Below are 18,471 nucleotides of genomic sequence, written 5' to 3' on the forward strand. Positions count from 1 at the left end.
AGTAAACTGTAAACCTTGTATTTTGTATATTTCACGTATTTTGGGTGAAACTAAAACAATTCCAATCATTTGTCTAACTTAAATAGTTTATACATAATATACACACATATGAACACACACGTGTGTATTTATTGTGATTTTGTATAGAGATATTTAGGAAGTATTAATGCTACCATTGATAAACTTACGAATCAACATGCAGAACCCTCTGGCCACTTCTTGAACATGCAGCTGCAGTGATGGATTCAGGCAAACCTATGAAAACACACACCTATATCACTTATAATGTAAAAATACATATATATATATCCACTTATAATATAGCTTATAACATATGCTATATATTATACAAATAGTTCAATGCATGCCATCACTGCATAAAAGGAGTTTAACAAAAGAGGCTCATCCTTATATTCAAAATGATAAAGTTTATACTATTATACCATTGGATATTTGCTAAATGTATACTGCTTATACTAAGAATTTTATTATGTGGAAGAGATTTTTTTTTTTAAATCAAGTACTATACTGAAATTCTTTTTGTATGCAAATTTCCATAAATGAGCAATTGTCAAAATATTATTAATATAGCACTTTGTTATTAAAGGAGCTACGTTCCCACACTAGCTCCTCTCATTTTCTCAACCATACCAAGAAAGAAGCACCACTGGCATACACATTTTAGAAAGTAAATACTGAGGTGCAAATATGTTAACTTGTTTCCTAATGCTTTAACATTTTTTTCTATTGTTGAAGTTTGCAACCAAATCTAACTCCAAAGCCACAGTGCCTATGAGGGGGAATAGGATACATTTTTCAGTTTAAGTAATAGGTTAACTAGTTTAAAAGGAGGGCTTTTATTGAGACCTGAAACCATAAAACTCCTAGAGGAAAATACACGCAGTAATTTCTTTGACATTGGCATACCAGCATTTTTCTACATCTCCTAAATCAAGGGAAACAAAACAAAAAATAAACTACCAAAACTACATAAAAATAAAAAGCTCGTGCTCCGCAAAGGAAACTGTCAACAAAACTAAAGTAACCTACTGAACGGGAAATGCTTGCAAATGACATATCCAATAAAGGGTTAATATCCACAATATATAAAGAATTTATACAATTAAACACCTATATAAATAAATAATCCAGTTTAAAATGGACAAAGGGCCTGAATAGATATTTTTCCAAAGAATACATACAGATGGCCAAAAAACACATGAAAAGATGCTCAACATCACTGATCATCAGGGAAATGCAAATCAAAACCACAATGAGATATCATATACTTGCCAGAATGGCCAAATACAAAAAGACAAGTAGTGAGTTGTTGAGGATATGGAGATAAAAGAACCATTGTGAACTGTTGGTGGGGATGCAAACTGATGTGCCCAGTGCAAAACAGTATGGAGGTTCCTCAAAAAATTAAAATTAGAAATACCATATGATCCAGTAATTCCGGTATCAGGTATTTACCCAAAGAAAATGAAAACACTATTTCCAAAAGATATATGCACCACTATGTTTATTGCTGCATTGTTTACAATAACCAAGATATGGAAGCAATCCAAGTGCCCACAGACAGATGAATGGAAAAAGAATTTGTGTTGTTGTGTGTGTGCATGTGTGTGTGTGTGTGTGTGTGTGTGTGTGTGTGTGTAATGGAATGTTAGCCATAAAAAAGGATGAGATCATGCCATTTGCGACAACATAGATGAACCTAGAGGGTATTATACTAAATTAAATCCATGAGACAGAGAAAGAAATACAACATGATCTAATTTATATGCAGAATCTAAAAAACAAATGAATAAACAAACAAAAGCAGAATCAAACTTATAAATACAAAGAACAAAGTGATGGTTGCCAGAGGGGAGACGAGTGGTGGCACGGGCAAAATGTGTGAAAGGGAACAGAAGACACAGACTTCCAGTTATGAAATAAGTCACAGGAATAAAAGTACAGTGTAAAGAATATAATCAATGGTATTTTAATAGCAATGCATGATGACAGACGGTAGCTGCATTTGTGGTAAGCATGGCATAATGTATAGAGAAGTTGAATCGCTACATTGTACAAATGAAAATAATAAAACACTGCATGTCAACTGTTGTATAAATGAATGAATGATGAATAAGAAAATACTATTTTTTAATTTTTTAACGTTTATATTTATTTTTGAGAGAGAGACAGAATGTGAGCAGGGGAGGGGCAGACAGAGAGGGAGAAACAGAATCGGAAACAGCCTCCAGGCTCCCAGCTGTCAGTACAGAGCCCGATGCAGGGCTCAAACCCACGAACCATGAGATCATGACTTGAGCCAAAGTCGGACTCTCCACCGACTGAACCACCTAGGAACCCCCAGAAAATACTATTTTTAAAAAGAGACCATTTACAAGATACATTATCTCACTTTCTGGTTAATACAGCAGTTTGAAAACACCACTAGTGTTTTAGAATCAGAGTAAGCCACAATATAAAATTGGTTATCATGTAAGGAAATATATATTACTACTACAAGTACTAACAACAACAACAAAAAAAAATCACAAATTACCAAAGAATGATTTCATCACAAAACAATTTCAGATGTTCACCTGGATAGGCTAGTTAATACCCTACATTGTACATTCAAGACTGTTCCCCAGAAAACACCCCAAATACCCAAAGTGATCTCGAAAAAGAAAACCAAAGTGGGATGCACCACAATCCCAGACTTCAAACTATACTACAAAGCTATAACCATCAAGACACTGGTCACAATGGTACTGGCACAAGAACAGACACTGAGGTCAATGGAACAGAATAGAGAACCCAGAAATGGACCCACAAACGTATGGCCAACTAATCTTTGACAAAGCAGGAAAGAATATCCAATGGAATAAAGACAGTCTTTTCAGCAAGTGGTGCTGGGAAAACTGGACAGCAACATGCAGAAGAATCAACCTGGACCACTTTCTTACACCATACACGAAAATAAACTCAAAATGGATGAAAGACCTCAATGTAAGGCAGGAAGCCATCAAAATCCTCGAGCAGAAAGCAGGCAAAAACGTCTCTGATCTTGCTGGCAGCAACTTCTTACTCAACACGTCTCCGGAGGCAAGGGAAACAAAAGCAAAAATGAGCTACTGGGACCTCATCAAAATAAAAAGCTTCTGCACAGCCAAGGAAACAATCGGCAAAATTAAAAGGCAAACGATGGAATGGGAGAAGATATTTGCAAATGACACATCAGATAAAGGGTTAGTATCCAAAATCTACAAAGAACTTATCAAACTCAATACCCAAAAATCAAATAATCCGGTGAAGACATGGGCAAAAGACATGAATTGACATTTCTCTGAAGAAGACATCCAGATGGCCAACCAACACATGAAAAAATGCTCAACATCACCTAATCATCAGGGAAATACAAATCATAACCACCATGAGATACCACCTTACACCTGTCAGAATGGCTAACATTAACAACTCAGGCAACAACAGATGTTGGTGAGGATGCAGAGAAAGAGGATCTCTTTTGCATTGTTGGTGGGAATTCAAGCTGGTGCAGCCACTCTGGAAAACAGTATGGATGTTCCTCAAAAAACTAAAAATAGAACTACCCTACAACCCAGCAATTGCACAACTAGGAATTTACCCACAGGATACAGGTGTGCTGTTTCGAAGCGACACATGCACCCCCGTTTATAACAGCACTATCAACAATAGCCAAAGTATGGAAAGCCTAAATGTCCTTCGATGGATGAATGAATAAAGAAGATGTGGTACATATATGCAATAGAGTATTACTCGGCAATCAAAAAGAATGAAATCTTGCCATTTGCAACTACGTGGATGGAACTAAAGGGTATTATGCTAAGTGAAATTAGTCAGAGAGGGACAAAAATCATATGACTTCACTCATATGAGGACTTTAAGAGACAAAACAGATGAACATAAGGGAAGGGAAATAAAAATAATACAAAAACAGGGAGGGGGACAAAACAGAAGAGACTCATAAATATGGAGAACAAACTGAGGATTACAGGAGGGGTTGTGGAAGGGGGGATGGACTACATGGGTAAGGGGCACTAAGGAATCTACTCTTGAAATCATTGTTGCACTATATGCTAACTAATTTGGTTATAAATTTAAAAAAATAAAAAAAATAAAAGCATTTAAATTAAAAAAAAAGACTGTTCCATAACTTTTTATTGTAAGATCTACCATTTCAGAAGCTATTAAGAGTCATTTATATCAGTCAGACAAAGCATGTTTTGAAAGTTTAATGGAATTCTGTAAATACTACCACTGACTCACTACAATGAAGCACATATTATTATTTTTTTTTTTTGGCAAGGGTTTAAACTACACACTAAGCACCAAGGATTTCAAGAAAAAAGAACAGTTATCCTTTTTATGTAAAAAGCAATATGCATATGGAAGCAATTGACACAATCTAGTTAAAAACCACATTAAACACAAGCTCCAGCTGCATTCACAGAAGAACTAAAGTTTTCCAGTGGTGACGACTGTGGGCATATAGTGTTTGGTTCAAAAACAAAGTTCTGACCAAAAGTACTAAAGGTAGCCATTAAATATAAATTACTGGAAATAAGCCCAACATAAACTTTCAACCTTAACTTTGGATAATAATTCAAAGAAAAAGATGGGGCGCCTGGGTGGCTCAATCAGTTAAGCGTCCGACTTTGGCCCAGGTCACAATCTCACAGTTAGTGGGTTTGAGCTCCACGTTGGGCTCTGTGCTGACAGCTCAGAGCCTGGAGCCTGCTTCGGATTCTGTGACTCTCACTCTTTCTGCCCCTCCCCTGCTCATGCTCTGTCTCTCTCTGTCTCTCAAAAAATAAATAAACATTAAAAAAAAAAAATTCAAAGAGAAAACATAGTAAAAATGTGTGGTATAGAAGGAACTAAGAAAAAGAAGTTTAAATAATTAAGCACCCTTAGTTCTTCAGTTAAACCTGCGATTTTTCTGTCTTTTATCTTAAAACTATCTGAACTTTTTACACCTAACGAAATAACTTTTGTTACTAATGAAATGCAGTCACTATTGTGCTTTAAAAGTTGCTGCCAAGAATCTTAGTTAAAAAGGACAACAGGAAATATTCGGGAAGCAAAATCAGTATGTTAAAGCATGTAAAAAGACAGCATTAATAATATACAACCAAGCATTAGTATAGGGCTTTATGGTTCACAATATCTTTTCACATACATCACCTCACATATTCCTCATTATAGTCCTGGGAGGCAGGCATTATTATCCATGTGACAAAATGGGATGAGAAACATTAAATAACTTGCCAAAAATCAAGTAATTCGGTAATTTGATATCTCAAATTCCAAATACCATGGTAAATACACTCTCTTCAATTGGACATGAGTCTGAGAATGAGGATTCAAGAGAAGGACAGCAGCATAAAGAAATGGGCATGGTCTCAATCAGGCAGACCTATGCTTGAATCTTAACTTTGCTGCTTTGTTAGCTGTGTGACCTCAGACAAGTCACTTGCCATCTCTGAGCTTTTGTTTCTTCATCCATCAATGGGAATGCCACCATTTACCTCATAGGACCATTAAATTGTTAGTAGAGGGTACTTGTTCTATAAAAACGATCTACTTTTGTTATTCTTCAGTAAGGTATTTTAAGAGCAATAAATTTTCATCGAAGTACCACTCTGAGATCAAGCAAAATTACTCTCCTCTATTTGGCCCAAAGTAGCATAGGCAAAAAAGCATGTGGTTAATCCATGGCTGCAATCAACAGTCAGAAGTCACGCCTCTGGCAGACAAAGGAAAGCCAAGGACAGATTTCAATATTGAACATGATCTGAGTTCAAATTACACATAACCAAAAGAACTATCATTTATGTTTCCCGTTAATACTTCTATCCAGACATCTCCCACTAGTTTATGAAACTGATAGGCTGGCTCTACATTAAAGGCAAGGACCTATTATCTTCATGCTTCAAATGATTAAAATAAAAGACTAATACAGTTAGTAATATCTTCCTAGATTTCGTATTTTTTCCCACCCATTCAATAAACAGAGTTCCTTGAACAGAGGAAGTATGTAGTAGGTTCTCTATATTTGTTAAAGGAAAGAAAAGGAGAAAGACAAAATGGGGAAAGGGAAAATAGAGGGATGAAGCAGACTTTGACAAGTGATGAGGAAAAAAGGTAAGATAAATACAATTCTGAGCCTAGAAGAGCTCAGTCTAAAGAATAAGAATTTAGGGGGGCCAGGTGGCTCAATTAGTTAAGCGTCTGACTTCAGCTCAAGTCATGATGTCAGTTAAGTATCTGACTTCGGCTCAAGTCATGATGTCATGGTTTGTGAGTTCAAGATCTGCATTGGGCTCTGCACTCAAAGTGCAGAGGCTGCTTGGAATTCCCTCTCCCCCTCTCTTTCTGCCCCTCCCCCCAAAAAATAAACTTAAAAAAAAGTTCTGGATCTTAAAAAAAGAATAAGGACTTAAAGGGATTAAAATAATAAATATAATTAAAACTATTATAGGAACACAATGGAAAGATGCATTTCCTCTGTAGAAGAGGGTCACTGAAAGCTCCAAAGAGCAGGGGACACTAGCTATCTTTCAGGATCCGGAATCCCACTGAAGAGTAAACAAGGAAAAAGTGAAAGAAAAAAGGAAAGTAGGAGGGAGTATTCCTGGTAAAGGGTAAAGAAAGAGAGAACCAAAAGGTGATATTCAAAAAAGAGTGGTTGGAGCCAAACTGTGGAGTCTGAACTTGAAACCTGTAAGCAGCAGGGAATCTTGAAAGGATTTTAGTCAGAAGAACAGCATGGTCAAATTAGTAGTTCAGAAAAACAAAAAAACAAAAAAACAAACAACAACAACAAAAAACACCTCTGGTAATAGCATGAAGGATAAACGTGTATAAAATTGGAGCTTGGGGCACCTGGGTGGTTGAGTACCCTACTTCTGATTTCAGCTCAGGTCATGATCTCAAGGTTCATGGGATTGAGCCCTGCATCGGGATCTGAGCTAACAGCGGAAGCCTGCCTGGGATTCTCTCTCTCTCTCTGCCACACCCTCCTTCAAAATAAATAAATAAACATTTTTAAAATTTGGACTTTTAAGTTTCAGGTTTTCTTAATTATTGTTTAGGAAAAGTTAATACATTTAAACTTTTTGGTCTTATTGATACTTTAACAAAAAAAGTAAAATAACTGCTTGTTTTGTTTAAATTCATACTTATAAGTTCAATTTTAATAGCATTTAAAACCTTGGCCAATTTAAAAATAAAACCTTTTTTAACACTTGGCACCATAAAAAGTGAACTATTTTTTAATCATTACTCAAATTCACACAACATTCTGTGAGGCCTTTTTACAAAACCTATATAAGCTTATAATGAATTATATAGTCTCTCCCATAAGGAAAAGCCAGACATGAGTTAGAAACAGATAACCTAAATCAGGGTCAAATTACAAAGCATTACACTGCAAACACTGTAAAATATATAAGTACAAAGATACAAGCACAATGTTTTCAATTACAACATGGGGCTAATAATATATCTCATAGGAATTTAGGGAGGAATAGGTACAAAGTAATATAAAACATCTTAAACAGTGCCTTCTAGCATGTCACTGACATTCAGTAAATACTGGTTCTGTTCCCATCTCTTCCTACCCCTTCAATAAGATTAGTTATTTGAAGGGGGAGAAAAATAAGTTATTTACTATTTACTTAAGTTATCTTTATTTTGTTTTTCTTTTAATTTTTTTAATGTTTATTTATTTTTGAAGGAGAGAGAGAGACAGAGTGTGAGCAGGGGAGGGGAAGAGAGAGGGAGACACAGAATCGGAAGCAGGCTCCAGGCTCTGAGCCTGTCAGCACAGACCCCGATGCAGGGCCCGAACCCACAAACCGCGAGATCATGACCCGAGCCAAAGTCGGACGCTCAACCGACTGAGCCACCCAGGCGCCCCCTTAAGTTATCTTTAAAGATCCAACAACTTGGGGCACCTGGGTGGCTCAGATGGTTAAGCGTCCAACTTTGGCTCAGGTCACGATCTCATGGTTTGTGAGTTTGAGCAGCACATAGGGGCACAGCTGTCAGCTGTGCTGCCAGCCCAGAGCCTGGAGCCTCCTGTGTCTCCCTCTATCTCTGACCCTCCCCTGCTTGCACTCTGTCTCTCTCTCTAAAAATAAACATTATTTTTTTTTAAATAATAAAATAAAGATCCAAAAACTTAAAAGTTTTTTAAAAAGAAGTCCCAATAGGTTTTTCCACATGCACATTATAGGCCTTTTCTATACATTCACAATAGAAGGTCATCATGTAGTATCATTTAAACATTTCACAATAAATGTGATTATTAAATTCATTTGTGAGGCCCTATCAAAAACTCTGCTTAAGTATCATAGGAAAAATATATAATTCTGATTCAAGACCAACAACTTTTGCTTGCAAGTCATTTTTATCAAAAAACACAGGTAGTAAATATTAGGTATTAAATTAGCATTTCATAATAGTCCGTAATGGGAGAAACTACGATTTGTTACATCATGTCCTTTTCAGTTGAGATTTTGTATAAAGTTGACAACTAGAAAAAATATATTAGAAGCTTAGGGAATGTTATATGATCATATAACAAACATATATAGTCCCACATTTCTTCAATTTTGCAAAATCTGTCTAGATAAGATAGAGATGTATCATTCTCAACTGAAGTAGCTAGGCTAAAATAGAGACCAAAAAGATAAGAAATTAGTATTTTCAAGAATCTTATCTAAAATATTTTATGAGAATGAAACCATTATTCATTCATTTTTCAAAATCTCCTTTTAGTCCAAATCCTTAATGCTGAACTTTGCCATTTACAACTATAATATTAACGTTAGTTCTGTATGAGCTATTCTTAAAACTGTATTAGTATCTGGAATTGATTTTTCCTGACGCTAACCTTACATAAGATAAATATAAAATACTTACACCACTCCCAGCATACCGAACAATAAATAATAGAGTCCCCTGACAGAATGTTGATGACCCAGCAAAGCCCAAGTGCTTTCAGCCCAAATCATACAAAGCCATAAATCACTCTTTATTTTATATAACATTTCAAAATGGATCCCTGTTTTCCACCTTGAAAGTTATTTCATGTGTTATTTATTACTAGTAAGGACGAGAATGGAAAGAAAATTACATAGAACTAGAAAATTTACTGTGACTGCTTTTTATAAAGAATAACGTTTTTAGGAAAAAAAATAGTTCTACTGGCAAAGAAATATTTGTGGGTACAGAAGCTTTTAGAGAGCCACATTCTTTACTACTTAGCACTATGTACAGACCTTCTGCACCATTGTAAAAAGCATAAATAACATTAGGTACAGAACTCACCAGACTGAGCAATGCAAGAAGTACAGATAAAAATAGTTTTCTTAAATTGTCAATTATTGTAATTAACATTGATTCAGACAAAATACTGAATATATTAGTAAGTGTGCTAATGTAATATCTATGGATTTCCTTCTCATGGGAAAAATAGTTATTAATATCTATGTAACTTTTAGAACTTTACAAAAATATACCCATTAAAACATTAACTCACAAAATTTAAGTTAACTTTTTTAAATTCAATATAGTGTGAGCTTTGAGTATTAAATAACAAGAATACTGTTTTAATATTCAGAGTCCTGAACTAAACATCCAGAAAACTAGATTCATGTTTTCAGAATTATACTAAATATCTGGAAAGTCATTTAACCTCTTTGAAATTCAGCTTGCTTATAGATATCCTGATAGATAAAATGAAGGGCTTGAAATAAATGACCCATAGGTTCAAGGGTGAATATTAATGGTGGATCAACAACTTGGCCTGTGTTTATAGGTAAATGACTCAAACTTAAAAAATAAAAACAGAATTCTGGGAAGATGGTATTAGCAGCAATGTTTTTGAAAAACAGAATTCTGGGAAGATGGTATTTATTAGCAGCAAAGTTGTTGAATCTCCCCCAAGACTACCCTAAAAACAGACAGTGTAACAGTGTAACCAACATATAAAACCAAATACCAAGCGGGAACATCTATAGCAAAGACAGGTGAGAAAATATGATGAACTCCAAAATACAAGTGGGTCATTACAAATCATCAATAGCTATTAGATCCACATATTATCAGAGAGTGTCCATGAGAAAACAAAGGTAACAGAAATAAATCTGTGACAGTCCTGAAAGCCAAAGAACCCCTAAACTAGGCACTCACTGGAAACTTGGCAGGCCATTTGAGTACAACAGTGGAAATTGGGAGGAATTTTGCAGGCTCCAACCTATGCATGAGTACAAAAGAACCCCTGGGAGTGCTAGGGTAGTTGGGGGAGTGGGAGGTTGAGTTGGGCCTTAGAAACATAGGAAACCAATTAAGCAAACTCTCCCTCTAGATAAACCCCTGCACTGAGAAGTAACTATTGGAAATCTAATCCAAAATCATCAGAACAGGAAAAATAGGGAGAAAGGAAAGAGAAGCTCCATACAAAACTAGGGGAAGGTAACACAGCCAGCAGGATCTGAGGCTGTTTCTATTACTTTGGGAAACAAAGAAAAGAGAGATCTAGAACAGTGGTTTTAGAAAAGCTTTCCTGGTTCACACTCCCGAGTAAAAGAACATAAAGAAGTTTGACGTAAAAATGAGCAAAGCAAAAGGATCTTAGTTGAGAATCCTATTAATTGTAAATACACACACACACACACACACACACACACACACACACACAGATTAAGGAGTAAAAAATAACCTATTCAATGTAAAATCCTATAATACAATGAGTAATCTTATTGAATGTAAAAAAATTACAGAATAAGGACTGAAATAATATCCGAGACAATGAAATAACAGCATGCCAGAAAGAGATGCTCACAAAATAAATGAAAACCACAAACCATGGTAATATAAGCTAAAACAATGAAAGAAATGTAAGAAAATGATAGATCTGGAGGTTTTGGTGAGGAAGATGGCGGCGTAGGAGGACGCTGGGCTCACCGCGTCCTGCTGATCACTTAGATTCCACCCACACCTGCCTAAATAACCCAGAAAACCGCCAGAAGACTAGCAGAACGGAGTCTCCGGAGCCAAGCGTAGACGAGAGGCCCACAGAAGAGGGTAGGAAGGGCAGAGAGGCAGTGCGCTACGCGGACTGGCGGGAGGGAGCCTGGGCGGTGGAGGGGCAGCCAGCACTGCAAGGCAGAGCCCCAGAGTCTGGCTTACAAAAGTGGAGGGGCTTGACTGCGTGAGTTCTGACAGCCAGCCGGGCTTCACCCATATGACGACTTTAAGAGACAAAACAGATGAACTTAAGGGAAGGGAAACAAAAATAATATAAAAACAGGGAGGGGGACAAAACATAAGAGACTCTTATGGAGAACATACAGAAGGTTACTGCAGGGGTTGTGGAGTGGAGATGGGCTAAATGGGTAAGGGGTATTAAGGAATATACCCCTGAAATCATTGTTGCACTACATGCTAACTTGGATGTACATTTAAAAAATAAATTAATTAAAAATAAATTTAAAAAATTTTTTAAAAAGAAATAAAAAACAAGAACGGAGCATTACAGCAAAGAAACAGAATGGTAAATGTCTTAGGAAAAACTGAAGAGGTAAACAAGGGCATGAAGGTACTGTAGTTATGGTTAAAAAGGAGAGGCCTTACATTTTAGATATATATTGAAAAATTTACAGAGAATATAATATCTTGAATTTACTTAAAAATAATTTAAGGCTGGATAGTGTAATGAGAAAATGGAAGGGAAAAATGGAATGGAATAGGGAACATTAAATCACTCATAAATTGATAAATGTTAGAACTGGGAGATTGGTACATGGGGGTTATTTTAGTCTACTTTTTCATGTTTGAAGTTTTCCATAATAAAAAGATTTAAAAATAAAATTTAGTACCAAGTTTTTGACAGCTAATGAAAGCTGGGGCCTATCAAATAATCTCTTGGAAAGCTGCCATTTAGTATTCAGTTTTTACTAACATGGAGAAAAACAGATCAACTCAAATTCTCTTAATGATAAAAGTTTTACTAAGTAATGTAAATACTTGCTAAAACCTTACAGGAAATGAAATAAGCAGATTCTACCAGAATTAAATTTTACTTGATTTTCTTTATACTAATATTTCTGTTGTATCAATTTAAGTAACCAAAATGATCTTTTTCTAAAATTTATTTATTTATTGAGAGAGAGAGTGCATGGATGCAAGTGAGCAGGGGAGGGGCAGGGAGAGAGGGGGAGAGAGAGAATCCCAAGCAGGCTCCATGCTGTCAGCACAGAGCCCCACTCGGGACTCAATCCCAGAACCCATGAGCCAAAATTAAGAGTCAGACACTTAACCGACTGAGCCACCCCAGTGCTCCCCAGAATGATTTTTTCACAGCAAAGAATATCCCAGGTAAGCTCCCTTCAACCTTAATATTTAACTTGTGATGAAGAAAATAAACTTTCTGTATTCAGAACATATTTTATTGTATGCCAAGAAGAAAAATGAACTTAATTGCATTACTTGGTAAGCTATGAAACTAAATGATGTAAGAGACTGTGTACTCATTCCAAGAGTGCTATAATCATGAAACAAATAATCTTCTTCCCTTATTTAAAATCCTATCATGAAATCTAGTTTTTAAAGAGTAGAGAAAAACTATAAGCCTTATAAACTAAATTTGAAAGGACTTCTGAATTTGTTTGTTCAAGCCATATAACATTCTATAAAGTAAAACACTTCAAATTTCAAATGTACTCTCATTATGTATTGAAGAGAAAAACTAGCTACATATCATTTAGAAAACATTAAGAATAATTATTTTATCCTTATTAAAAGCTGAATAGTGATTGCATTGAGTTTACTAAAACAGTTGAAGGATAAAGTTTTATTTAATGAAAATTACCACTTTATTTCATTAAGAATTTAATTAGGGCTGCTCAAGAGAAGGAAGAGCAAACAGTCCATGGACATATAGTCTGGAAACAGCCATCTGAGGAGCGCCTGGAACACACAGTAGGGAGGTTATTTGTTCATCTCAGAGTAAGTCCCTAAGAGGCAGCATTTACAGAGAGAATGGCAGGTGCCATTTCCCTCTGGGCCAGATGGACTTAACAGATACATTTAGAACATTCCATCCTAAAACAGCAGAATGCATACTGATTTCAACTGCACATGGAACATTCTCCAAAACAGATCACATACTAGCCCATAAAACAAACCTCAACAAATCCAAGACCAAAGTCATACCATGCATCTTGTCTGACCTCAGACTATGACACTAAAAGACAACCACAAGAAAAAAATCTGGAAAGACTACAAATAAATGGACATTAAACAACATGCTACTAAATAATAAATGGGTCAACCAGAAAATCAAAAAAGAATTTAAAAAGTACATGGAAACAAATGAAAATGAAAACACAATGGTCCAAAACATTTACGATGCACCAAAAGTGGTTCTAAGAGGAAAGTTTACCATAATAAAGGCCTACCTCAAAAGCTAGAAAAATCTTAAATACACAACCTAACTTTACACCTAAAAGAGCTAGAAAAAGAACAATCAAAACCTAAAATCACCAGAGGTAGGGAAATAATAAAGATTAGAGCAGAAATAAATAATATAGAAACAAATAATATAGAAACAAAACAAAACAAACAACAACAAAAAACAGATCAAATGAAACCAGAGGATGGTTCTTTGAAAAATATCCTTAAAACTGATAAACCTCTAGCCAGACTTATCAAGAAAAAAAGAAAAAGGACTCAAATACACAAAATCACAAATGAGAGAGGAGAAATAACAACCAACACTACAGAAATACAAACAATTCTAAGAGAATATTAAAAAATTACATGCCAACAAACTGAGCAATCTGGAAGAAATGGGTGAATTCCTAGAAACATACAAATTCCAAAACTGAAACAAGATAAAATACAAAATTTGAACAGACTGATAGCCTGCAAAGAATGAGTCCATACTAAAAACCTCCTACCAAAAGTCCAGACCAGATGGCTTCACAGATACATTCTACCAAATATTTGAAGGAAAGTTAACACCTATTCCTCTCAAACCAGTCCAAAAAAATTGAAAAAAGAAAACTTTGAAATTCATTCTATGAGGCCAACATTACCCTGATACTAAAACCAGATAAAGACACAACAAAAAAAGCAAACTATAGGCCAATATCTCTGATAAACATAGATTTGCATCTAACAAAGTTATCACTAAACCAAACCCAACATAGAATAAACATCATTAATCATGATCAAGTGAGATTTATTCCTGGGTTGCAAGAGTGGTTCAATAACCACAAATCAATCAATGTGATGTATCACATCAATAAGAGGAAGGATAAAACCATATGATCATTTTTTTTAAGTTTATTTGAGAGAAAGCAAGCACACACACATGCAGAGAAGGGGCAGAGACAGAGGGAAAGACAAAGTTTCAAGGAAGCATCACACTGTAAGCATGGAGACTGACACAGGGCTCCATGCGGGGCTCAAACCCAGGAACTGTGAGATCATAACCTGAGCCAAAACCAAGAGCCTGACACTTAACTGACTGAGCCACTCAGGCACCCCCATAGGATAATTTCAATAGAGACAGAAGAAGCATCTGACACAGAACATCCATTCATGATAAAAAGCCTAAAGTAGGTCTAGAGGCAACATACCTCAACATAATAAAGGCCATATATATATGAGAAGCTCACAGCTAACATCATCCTTAATGGGGAAAAACTGAGAGCTTTTTCCCAAAGGTCAGGAACAAGACCACTCTCACCCCTTGTATTCACCATAGAACTAAAATCCTAGCCATAGCAATCAGACAACAAAAAGAAATAAAAGCCATCAAAATGGGTAAGAAACAAGTAAAACCTTGACTACTTGCAGATGACATGATACTATATATACAAGGGTGGCTCAGTCAGTTGAGCTTCTGACTTCAGCTCAGGTCATGATCTCGCACTTCGTGAGTTCGAGCCCCGCGTTGGACTCTGTGCTGACAGCTCAGAGCCTGGAGCCTGCTTCAGATTCTGTATCTCTCTCTCTCTCTCTCTCTCTCTCTCTCTCTCTCTCTCTCTCTCCCCCTCCCCTCCTCATGCTCTGCCTCTGTCTCTCAAAAATAAAAAAAATGTTAAAAAATTTTAAAAGATTAATAGATAAATAAAAACTCCACCAAAAACCTGCTAGAACTAATGAGAAAATTCAGTAAAGTCACACAATATAAAATTAATGTACAGAAATCTGTTGCATTTCTATACACCAATAATCTAGAAAGAGAAATTAATAATTCCATTTCCAATTGCACCAAAATAAAAAAGACACCTAGAAATAAACTTAACCACAGAGGTGAAAGACCTGTACTCTGAAAACTATAAAACATTGATGAAAGAAATTCAATATGACACAGAAAAATGGAAAGACATTCCATGCTCATGGACTAAAAGAAATATCGTTAAAATGTCTATAATACCCAAAGCAATCTACATGTTTAATGCAATCCTTGCCAAAATACCACCAAAATTTTTCACAGAGCCAGAACAATCCTAAAATTTGTGTGAAACCACAGAAGACCCCGAATAACCAAAGCAACCTGGAAAAAGAAAAGCAAAGCTGAGTCATCAAATTCCAGGCTTCAAATTATATTACAAATTTATAGTAACCAAAACAGTATAGTACTAGCACAAAAATAGACACATAGATCAATGGAATAGAATAGAAAAACCATGGGGCACCTGGATGGCTCAGTCAGTTAAGTGTCCAACTTCAGCTCAGGTCATAATCTCGCAGTTCATGAGTTCAAGTCCCGCATTCAGCTCTGTGCTGACAGCTCAGAGTCTGGAGCCTGCTTCAGATTCTGTATCTCCCTCTCTCTCTGCCCTTCCCCCACCCTTGCTCTGTCTCTGTCTCTCTCTCAAAAATAACCATTAAAAAAAAAAAAATAGAAAACCCAGAAAGGAACCCATAACCCTATGGTTAACTAATATTTGACAAAGCAGGAAAGACTATCCAATGGGAAAAAGACAGCATCTTCAACACATGGTGTTGGGAAAACTGGACAGCAACATGCAAAATAATCAAACTGGACCACTTTCTTAAACTATACACAAAAGTAAATTCAGAATGGATCAAAGACCTAAATGTAAGACCTGAAACCACAAAAATCTGAGAGTAGAACACAGGTAGTAACCTCTTTGACACCAGCCATAGCAAGTTTTTTTCTGGATATGTCTCCTGAGGCATGGGAAACAAGCAAAAATAAGCTTTTGGAACTACATCAAAATAAAAAGCTTCTGCACAGTGAAGAAAAACAATCAACAAAACCAAAAGGCAACCTACAGAATGGGAGAAGATATTTGCAAATAATATATCTGATAAAGGGTTAGTATCCAAAATCTATAAAGAATTTATAAAACTCAACACCTGGAAAACAAATAATCTAATTAGAAAATGGCCGGAAGACATAAACAGTCATTTCTCTAAAGAAGATATCCAGATGGCCAACAGACACATGAAAAGCTGCTTACCGCCACTAATAAGTGGAAAATGCAAATCAAAACTACAATGTGGTATCATTTCACACTTGACAGAATGGCTAAAATCAACAACACAAGAAACAACAGGTGTTGGTGAGGATGTAGAGAAAGGGAAACCTTCCTGCACTGTTGGTGGGAATGCAAACTGATGCAGCCACTGTGGAATACAACATGGAGGTTCCTCAAGAAGTTAAAAATAGAACTAAAATGGGGCCACTGGGTGGCTCAATTAAGCGCCCAACTCTTTATTTTGGCTCAGGTCATAGATCTCACAGTTTATAGGATCGAGCCCCATGTCGGGCTCTGCGCTGGCACCATGGAGCCTTCTTGGGACTCTCTCCCCCTCTCTCTATGCCCCTCCACCCCACTCACTCGCTCTCGCTCTCTCTCAAATAAAAAATAAATAAATAAATAAACTTAAAAAAATACAACTACCCTATGATCCATCACTCTACTAGTATTTATCAAAAAAATACAAAAACACTAATTCAAAGGGATACATGTACCCCTCTGTTTATTGCAGTATTATTTACAATAGCCAAGATATGGAAGCGTCCCAAGTGTCCATCAACTGATAAATGGATAAAAAATATGTAGTATATATATACAATGGAATATTACTTAGTCATAAATAAGAATGAAACTTTGCCATTTGCAAGGATGTGGATAGAGCTAGGAAGTATAATGCAAGGCAGATAACTCAGTCAGAGAAAGAGAAATACCATATTATTTCACTCATTTGTGAAATTAAAAAACAAACAATACAAATGAGCAAAAGGAAATACATAGAAAGAAACCAAGAAACAGACTCCTAACTATAGAGAACAAAGAGATGGTTACCAAAGGGGTGGTGGTTGAGGGATGGGTTAAATAGGTGATGGAGATTGAGGAATGCACTTGTAGTGATGAGCACTGGGTGATGTATGGAGTTGTTGAACCTGAAACTAATATAACCATGTATGTTAACTAACTGGAATTAAAATAAAAACTTAAAAAACTTTTAGTTTAAAAATAATAACAGTAACAAAATGCCTAAAAAGCAGCATAACAGCTACATTTCTTTTTCATTTTCTCTTACATTGCAAATATGATACAGCACTAAAGAAAATATTTTAATCATACATAACCTGACCTCCAACAATTTTTCATTTTTCCCTTACTTTTCATTCTTTGTCCACATGTATACATAGGGCTGAAATTGAAACACAGAGGGGTTAAGTAATTTGTCCAAAGTCGTATACCCAAAAACTGTCAAGTTAATATTGGAACCTAGCCATGCTGCCTCGAGTCTGTACTCTTTTTTTAAGTTTATTTATTTATTTTGAGAGACAGAGAGAGAAAGAGAGTGGGGGAGGGGCAGAAAGAGAAAGGGACAGAGAGAATCCCAAGCAGGTTCCATGCTGTCAGCACAGAGCCTGATGTGGGGCTCAGACTCACCAACTGTGAGATCATAACCTGAGCCGAAATCGAGATTCTGATGCTTAACCGACTGAGCCACCCAGCCACCCCTCAAGTCTGTACACGTTTTTTAAAACTTTTTTTAATGTTTATTTATTTTTGAGAGAGACCGAGTGCAAGTGGGGGAGGGGCAGAGTGAGAGAGAGACATAGAATCCAAAGCAGGCTCCAGGCTCTGAGCTGTCAGCAGAGCCCAACACGGGGCTCTAACTCATGAACCGTGAGATCATGACCTGAACTGAAGTCGGACACTTAACCAACTGAGCCACCCAGGCACCCTGAGTCTATACCTTTAAGTAGTATATGACATCTAAATCTCTTTGCCGATCCCCACCAGGCAAGCTTACAATTAATTCAATTTCCTGAATGACTTGATTTTCAGAAATGAGTAGTCTAACCGGTAGACACCAATAATGCTAGAAAGGTGTGTTTCCTTTTATGAATTATTAAATTGG

General features: G+C 36.2%; 1 protein-coding gene across 1 annotated transcript in view; it reads right to left on the reverse strand.

Annotated features, from left to right (window-relative positions):
* LOC125931809 (rab proteins geranylgeranyltransferase component A 1-like) overlaps positions 1-18,471 on the reverse strand; it is a 174,356-nt gene that overhangs the window by 142,702 nt on the left and 13,183 nt on the right. The window contains exon 2 of the mRNA XM_049644032.1: positions 189-255. Within this exon, the coding sequence (XP_049499989.1) occupies positions 189-255 (67 nt within the window). The remainder of the gene's footprint in view (positions 1-188; positions 256-18,471) is intronic.

This window comes from Panthera uncia, chromosome X (assembly GCF_023721935.1).
Source record: "Panthera uncia isolate 11264 chromosome X, Puncia_PCG_1.0, whole genome shotgun sequence".
NCBI classification, from domain to species: domain Eukaryota; kingdom Metazoa; phylum Chordata; class Mammalia; order Carnivora; family Felidae; genus Panthera; species Panthera uncia.